This window comes from Nicotiana tabacum, chromosome 3, assembly GCF_000715075.1.
Source record: "Nicotiana tabacum cultivar K326 chromosome 3, ASM71507v2, whole genome shotgun sequence".
Taxonomy (NCBI): domain Eukaryota; kingdom Viridiplantae; phylum Streptophyta; class Magnoliopsida; order Solanales; family Solanaceae; genus Nicotiana; species Nicotiana tabacum.
The window spans coordinates 181,311,151-181,319,518 of record NC_134082.1 but is presented as its reverse complement, the minus strand read 5'-3'; the positions used below and the strand labels follow the sequence as shown (position 1 = coordinate 181,319,518).

Genomic DNA, 8,368 nt, shown 5'->3' with positions numbered 1-8,368 from the left:
TAATTATGCTAGAGGAGGTAAATGAATAGAGGGTGACACACTTTAACTTTCCTTTCCCTTTAACTGAACCAAAAAAGTTTTAAGCTATGTTCAACTTTCGTCTATGGGTACGTATTGGGTACTGATATGTGCAAGTATCTGGTATGAGTAAGTTAAGCTTTTTACTAGTTTTTGGTGTACCCATACCCTTATCACACCCATTCGACATGGCTACATCAAGGTAAATGAAGGATCCACGTAACAGAAGACTGAAATGGAGTGTGTGTGTGCGTGCGTGTGCCCACTGCAAACCGCTGGCTTTGATCCGTATATGGTTGTCACAACTCCTAGAGTAAATGCCAAAATAACTTTTGGTAACCACCAAGCACCAAATTGGATGTTTCATCAGCGTCTCCACATCCTCAAACAGTGGATGACTGATTGCTGAATAGCTTGTTGACTGCCCAATTAAAAACCTTAATAAAAAGTTAGTGGAGAAACTAAATTAGGAGTGAAATCCATGGAATATCAGGAAACAAATGCTAGCAAAGTAATCATAAATGCTCTCACATCTCCTGTACTATGTTATGTAAGGTCACGTTTCTTTTAACATTAAAGCTAGATCATGTTAAAGGTTGATGTGTGGAAAGTTGGGACCAGTAAGAGTAGTTTCAACTTTCAATATAATTCACCCCACCCAACTCCCACCCACACACCTTTCTGGCCCCCCCTTCTGTACGAAACACCTATCAGACTTGCTATTTTAGCTCATACTTGCACCAAATCATCTCCACTTACTAGACTTCACATAGGAGGAAAATTATGGAGCTGGTGGTCCTCACACATACTTTCCTTTCTTTTTTTACCTTGGTTTCAATTTCACACTCTTTCATCTGGCTTCCTCATTCTACTTTGGTCCAACTAGTTTCTCCTTAGAGAGATGGAAGATAACAAATGGGAAGGGAAGAGAAGCATGAATGAAGCAGAAGAGGAACATGAAAATGCTGAAGAGGATAACAAAAGGAAGAGGGTATTGACTCTCTCTGGAAGGAATCTATCTGGTGGTGGGCCAGCACTGCCTTCTTGCCAGGTTGAGCAGTGCACTGCAGATATGGCAGGTGCCAAGCCATATCATCGCCGCCACAAGGTGTGCGAGTTTCATTCAAAGGCTCCGGTAGTACTTATTAGTGGAATCCAGCAGCGCTTCTGTCAGCAATGTAGCAGGTAAGTAACCCTGACTGAAAATCTCAAATTTTATCTGTGCCTGTCAAGCTGTATAGTGGTACTATCTCAAAAGCAGTTATGTGCACCCAAAACTTCTTTCTTAGATGACAGTTGCGAGGAACACTAACAGACACATATAGTTGCCAATAAACAAAGAAGAATATAATTTAGCTTGAGTGCTGATTCATTTGATGCAACATATTGGAATCCTCATATATCAAGAACAAATACCAATAACTTAAGCTAGAACTAATACATAGAGACAAAAGCGCAAGGCCAATAATCCATTTACAATATGCTACAGGCACAGCATTCATTTAACTATTAGACTGCGGTGAAAAAGCAAAACCCAGTCTTTTAAATAATTGATGTAGCAGTGAATCTAGGACATTAGTCGCTCTTCCAGATAAATTCGTTGGCATTCTTAGATTATAACTCTGCAATGTGTAAGGCATTGGTTGCTTCTAAGTTAAGAGACAACCGACAGCCTATAGATTCCCTTGATGTGGAACCAAAGCCAAATCAAGCAATGATGATGACTTCTTCTTTGGGTGAATTTCGCTGTCCTAAGTGCTTCTTCAAATTGAATGACAAAATGTGAATCAATAAAACTACCCTGGAGAACAGTCAATTCCTGTGGTCTGAGATCGGACCTCTTGCTTCCCCCTTCTTTAGGCAGTAGGGCATAAGGTTTATTCCAACTGAAATTGGTGTAGAAAAGATTCTTTTGTTTCCTTTGAAAGACAGAGACACTGGCAAGGGGAAAAAATAACTCACTATTACAATCAGAGATTATCCTTCTGACAATTTTTTATTTCAAAGTCATCCAGCAGACGAGGTATTCTTAAAAAAAATACATACTTCCTATGAATATCTGTAGTGTATCTAATCGGACAAGAAACTCTAGCTGCAGCCGCAGCCATCTCATTTATTTTCTAATCAGCTGCTTTCCAATTCCCAAGTCTAGGAGTATATCATTTTCTAATGAGTATGGACAAAGCAGAGCTTTTAATGTGAATTTTCATTTGTTCGTGTGATGAGGTCCAGATTTCATCAGTTGCCAGAGTTTGATGAAGCAAAAAGGAGTTGCCGGAGGCGTTTGGCAGGTCATAATGAGCGCCGCCGTAAAACTTCATATGATTCTCATGGAGAAAGTTCAAGCTGAAGCAGCATCAGCAAATGGGAGGGAATCGCCTACTTGTGGACTGATGCACAGCGAATCCTTCTAAAGTTCAAGCTGTCACATGCTCTCTATCTTCTGTCAATTTCTGGTTTCTAAACAAATTGTTACTTGTCACCTTCAACTATCTAGCTAGTAATTCTTCCTTTTCCTTATGAATAGGGAAGGAGGAAAAGAATAAGTCGCTGAATTGTCTGCCAGTATTCTCGAAATGAAATATTTATAGCCTATATAACATGGTGCATCAAAGTCTTCCATGTTGATATTCTGTCTCGCTTTACGGTGTTTCTATATTTTATTTATTTCTTGTAGTTATAATTCCTGTACTTCCATAATTTTTTCCACCGATAATCTCCGCGGGCAAGTAGTGCATGATTCAAAGCTTGGTGGATAATGGGTCTGCCCCTCTACCTTTCTCCACTATTATCTACAACTGAGTTCAAACCTGTGATGTGTGCCTAACCCACACATCAGAGTTGCGCCTCTTACCACTAGACAAAGCCCTTGGGGCACTGTACTTCCATAAGTTAGATTCTATGTCTTGAGATGCTTCCTGCCTTATGCAACAGAAAGCTCTGAATGAACGTCATACGCATAAATTCTACGAGATAAATAGCTATACATGCCCTGTTAAATTGAGGCATCTTTTAGCTTTTGACTGAACTCAGGTATATTATAGTTGGCAAAAGGTATGTTTGGTTGAGGTCAATGTACAATACAACGGATTATAAGCTAAATGTATAATGCTTTACCATTTTTAATTTAACGTACATCGTCGAATATAAATGAGACCACTAACCTACCAAACGAAGGTGAATGGAACTTTAAAGAATATGAACACAAATATCAAGTGATCATGATTTATTCTTAAGCATTAACAAACTAACTTCAAATTGGCCATCAACGGAAAAACAGAGAAAATTATAGGACAAGCCATGTACCAGATATCTTCAAAACTTGCTGATATTGTTTGGAGTTCTTCTCTTTGGTGATATTTAGCCCTTAAAATGGCTTGTGCAAGGCCCAAGAAAACAATGTGTTGAAATAGCACACCTGCATAGACTTTGTATCACAAGCTATCCTAACATCTACGTAATGATATACCTGAATTCAAGGTGCCCAAAACATGCTGAAAGCTCACAAGAACCAAGTTCTTCAAGTGCAAAAACAAATTGCCCTACATAAGAGAATTACTGCTCTCCCTTTTGATTAATACAATTTTACCTTATCAAAAAAGAGAATTACTGCAGAGTCGTGTAGTCTTGGTTTCCAATGCCTAAACAGAGGAAGGTTAACTTTCTCTCCAAGTATTAAATATTAACTTCTCTTCTTTGGCTGCTTCTCACTCGGGCAAGATTGTCTAATATTTAAATTGAGGCACGTATTATCTGGATATCCACAGTCAGACTTCAAAATCTTGAGCAACGGAATTAACTCTTTTAGTATCAGAAATCCGATCATTTCTTATGATATTTATGCAGAGGAAGATCATTATTAGAGGCAAAATGCATCAAGCTCCACATATCATATCTTTTCCTTGCAGACGAAAGTCCCTAAATGCTAGTCTGAATTACAGATTGTAACAGCCACAGAATATGCATAATACTCCAAATCCAATTTATGCAGCATGATAATTAGGAGAATTACATATTAGTAAGGCCATCTTTCACAACTGAAATTGTGTAAGACTGGTCTGTTCTGTATTCCTTCTTTTTATAAGTGAGATATAACTGTTCTTTTTCTTTCTGATAAGTTAAGATTCTTGGATGGTTTTTCTCGGGGGTAGTTTGAATTATCGTCTTTGCTACATTCAATGGAAGAAAAGCAGACCAGAACTGAAGAAAGATAAGAAGCACGAATGTAATTACATATGGTACTTCCACGTTGAAAGTACAACCAGTATGTTAATCAAAGAATAAGCAGAAGTTGTAAGGAATCAACTCCAACCAATAATACTCACTGCTATACCACCAAGACCACCACTCATTATCCCAACTCCAACATCAATCAATTGGCTCGACTCAGATCCAGATGATGCACCTTTTAATTGTAGATGCATGCAATATCGCACATATTCGTAAGTACTAAAGAAGGCAGCATTACCCACAGATTCTCTCAGTAAGGTTGCGAAGCCTCCTCGAAACATGCCTGTAAGCTGAAGAGGTTCTTTGTCAGCTTGAAGGCACAGCTTAGGCCTAAGTGGCATTGATCAAGAAATTTCTCACCCCTTCTTGTTGAACCGTTTTAAAGGGTACACTCAGGCCGCTTCCCCGGCAATGGCGCCAAAATTTGATCACGCCCAACTATGCCTCCTAAGAGATCTAGCGGTCATTGCAAATATAATCCGATTTACAAGTTCATAGGGAATTAACCTATTAATCACAGTCACTAGTTTCACAAGAATCCAAGTAATCAACCTTCAGAAATATAGAATAATGAGTTGATTGTTTACTAACTAAAAGCAAGGTAATTAGAAAGCTATAATTTTAATACTAACATAGCAAATATTGTAGACAAGATTGGAAAGGTCTAGAGTTTTGATTTCCCTATTGTCGGAATTCTCCCCGCTACGTTTTCTATAATTTCGCCCAAGTATCCTCTACCGATCATGAGTACTGTGAGTGTCGTAGCTCTCTCTCGAGCAACTACCACAATTTACTAGACATATTCTCTCAAACTACGCTAGCTGACATTAATTTACCGCTCACTACGATCGCACCAAGGTTTTGTTATCTCTAAGCCTTCCTTTAAACCCTCCGTATTGATCTCCCAAATACGTTTGGAGTGCTGTCGTTCAACAACTACCTAAATGCATACTCTCTCTCGAACAGTACACACTAAAATAGGCACAGTCAATTGAGGGCCCTTCAACCACCAACAGTAATAATATAGTTGAACAAGTAGAGAAAAGTAAATGGAGAATTTATATTAAACGCAATGAAAAAAATCATCCTTCAATAGGTTCCATCAAACCCGAGATTAGAAGTTTAGTTACTCATATTCGTAGTAATAATTTCCCAAGTATTTTGCATAAACAAATTACAAAGAAAAGATGAAGGAATAAAGAACTCGATGATTCTCTCCTCCGAAAATTGTTCCAAACGTCTTCTCCCTTCCAAAATAGCCTCCCTAGATCTAAAATGTGTCAAAAGTCCTCAAAATAGCATTTTTACATGTATTTACACCAAGTAGAGTCGGGCCCAGACGAAACACCTTTTCCTGGGCGAAATAGGACTCTGTCCCTGTAAAATTTGTACAGGCGCAGCGCGCTGGTGTAGTTTATCAGCGTGCATCAAGTTCTCTTGTCAGGCCAGTTTTTACACTACTGCGCCGCCCCATGCAGCGTGGCAGTGTAATTTTCTCAGAGTTAAATTTTTTCATCCTCTTCTAACATTCAGACGTGGTACACGACCTCCGAACACGATCCCGGCTTAATGTATTGGGCTTTTACTCAGACTTCAAAACTCCAAATTGATCCATTTAGCTCCAAATTAACTTTTGAACTCGGGATCACTTCCTGCAAGGCATAAAACACGTACTAAATATAATTCACTATCATTTAAGCCCAAACACACGTAAAAATACAGTAATTAGAGTGCAATACTATGGCTAAAATACGGGTTTCTAGCCTAACATCAACACCCCACATTAGACCATTGCTCGTCCTTGAGCAATTAAACTACACTTCACCTAGGGATGACCTTTCCATCAAACAACCTCCCTAACACACCATGCCAAAAATAATTAAAGTAGACTGAGCACCATATCATAACATCCCACCCTCAAGACTCGACTCAAAAGTACCACGCATTATTCATAACTCACCCACTTACTCCAACATAGAGGTCAATGACATTACCTTTCCTTCATAAATCAAGTGCCCTCACACAACAAAAGAGAGTAGTTCCACAAAATAAAATTTAAGAACACTTAGGAACTCAAGATAGAAAGAATTCACTCACTCTCAAAAATAATATTAATATGCCACAAAAGATGCACCATAGGCTTGCCCTTAGTGTACTACTCTACTAATCGAGCGCATTCAGTCTAGGATCAAGTAGGACTTTAATTGGTTGTAATGTAGGCGGCGGGACGGTTAGGGTATTTAGATATAAGAGTGACTACACCTCCCTAAGCACTTTAATACATATACTTTAACATTCAAACACATACTCATGTCAAACCATAACTCCACCTTCACTTCAATATATATTAACTCCATACTTTTTTTAAGCACAATTACATCAAGAGCCACCACTTATCAAGGAATATTTCTTACAACAATACAACTATTTTTTCCTTTTCTTTTTCAATTCAAGTGGCTCTTAATTTTCCAAAACACTGCACCTTTCTCCTTATTTCATTAGCTCCACTCAAAAGCCAAACCAACCACCCCACACTTTAACTTTTACAAAGTTCATTACAATTCAAGTGCTCATGAGAAGTGAAAAGGTTCAAATATATGGTCAATTCAAACAATTGGGTAGGGCTTGTAATGTGGTTGCCAAAGAAACAGGATTATAGGCTCAAAGGGGTTAACTACGATACATAACAATTAGACGGTTAATATATATATATATATCTGGCTCAACAAAGAAACGCCTATATCACTTCCAAGACTGAACAAAACTACTATTTCACTTTGCAAACACACGAGGCAAGTTCTAGACATTAAATGCAATGCACAGAATAACACACGAACCTCACACCCACATGGCACATAACTCACTCAGGATTGGGCTCACAAGACACTCTAGTCAAAGCAGTTAAGCACAGTTATAATCACACAATTTAAGGCACTTATTTAAGAGTCAAGAATTGAGCCTACGTGTCACAACTAAGGCACTTACCACTCTCAAGGCATATGCAATCAAAGAAAAATTGATCCTTTAAATTAGTTTCCTGACTAAAGATTCTTTATTCCTATAAAATAAATTTTTTTAACTACACTTGGTTCAAGCAAAACCCTTGAAAAAGAACCACGACACAAGGAAAAACCAAGGGGGAATTGCTACACTACCTAAAAAAATACTAAAATAAAAGAAATTTTTGGATTCTCACATATTTGTTTTTTTATCATTTCTTTCAACTCATCTCCCTCAAGAAACCAGTCGACGAAATCCATCGTCGGAAAGAGTCGAATTAAACACTTAAAGAATTTTCACACATTTGTTTTTTTCATTTCTTTCGACTCATCTCCCTCAAGAAACCAGTCGATAAAATCCGTCGTCGGGAAGAGTCGAACTAAATACTTAATTACTAACTATTACATGCCGATATAATTGAGAATTATAGTTTACAGACCATATTGTCTACGAAAGCAAGATACAAATCAAACAAGACCAATTGGCAAATAAAAAAAGAGTACAAATACAATCAAATAGGAGCACCCCACACTTAAGAGATTGCATTGTCCCCAATGCAAAACAGTAAAATCAAGAGTGAAAAGGTGACTCCCTGAGGCCCATGGCCTAATCATCAGCACCCTTGAAGGTGCGCAAATACTCCTCATCATCAGAGGGAATGGAGTTCACGTCCTCATCTGGTGGAAGCTGTCCTCCTCTCGCCAATCTCAACCACTATTGAGTGATAGCAGAAAGGGGGTGATCTTGTTGCAACTCCTCCAAGTCGGTCTCCCCCCGAGCAGAATGAAGGTGCAAGTCAGCAACTGTAGCGTCTCCTCAACGTGGACCAACCTCTGGTCCGAATTAATAGCAGTAGCAAGGGGGTCTATCACTAACATGACATCATAGGCCTTGATTGGATAAGACACTGGGATGGTCCGGTCATAGTGAAACTCCTCCTCTACATGGTGCGCTCGTAATAACCGAGTGATCATACTCGGGTAATGTAGACGGCGAGCCCCAAGTGGTTGCACTTTAGCCATGTGCTCCAGGATGATTTTTCCAAGATCTAACCATATCCATGTCAACAAGGCATAGATCAAACACACTATCAGCCGTGGGACATCAGTGTCACTTTGAG

General features: G+C 38.8%; 1 protein-coding gene across 1 annotated transcript; it reads left to right on the top strand.

Moving 5' to 3' along the window:
- The first annotated feature begins 514 nt into the window (after positions 1-514).
- Positions 515-2,613, top strand: LOC107811347 (squamosa promoter-binding protein 1). Its single transcript, XM_016636254.2, has 2 exons — positions 515-1,203; positions 2,251-2,613. Exons 1-2 carry the CDS (start codon positions 920-922, stop codon positions 2,366-2,368), a joined length of 402 nt encoding a protein of 133 aa, XP_016491740.1. The 5' UTR covers positions 515-919; the 3' UTR covers positions 2,369-2,613.
- Positions 2,614-8,368: the final 5,755 nt, after the last annotated feature.

Bases quoted from the DNA above. Each gene is read 5' to 3' on its own strand.
- LOC107811347 (XM_016636254.2), top strand. From the start codon at position 920: ATGGAAGATAACAAATGGGAAGGGAAGAGAAGCATGAATGAAGCAGAA. The intron at 1,204-2,250 runs GTAAGTAACCCT...GATGAGGTCCAG, and splicing joins TTCTGTCAGCAATGTAGCAG to ATTTCATCAGTTGCCAGAGT.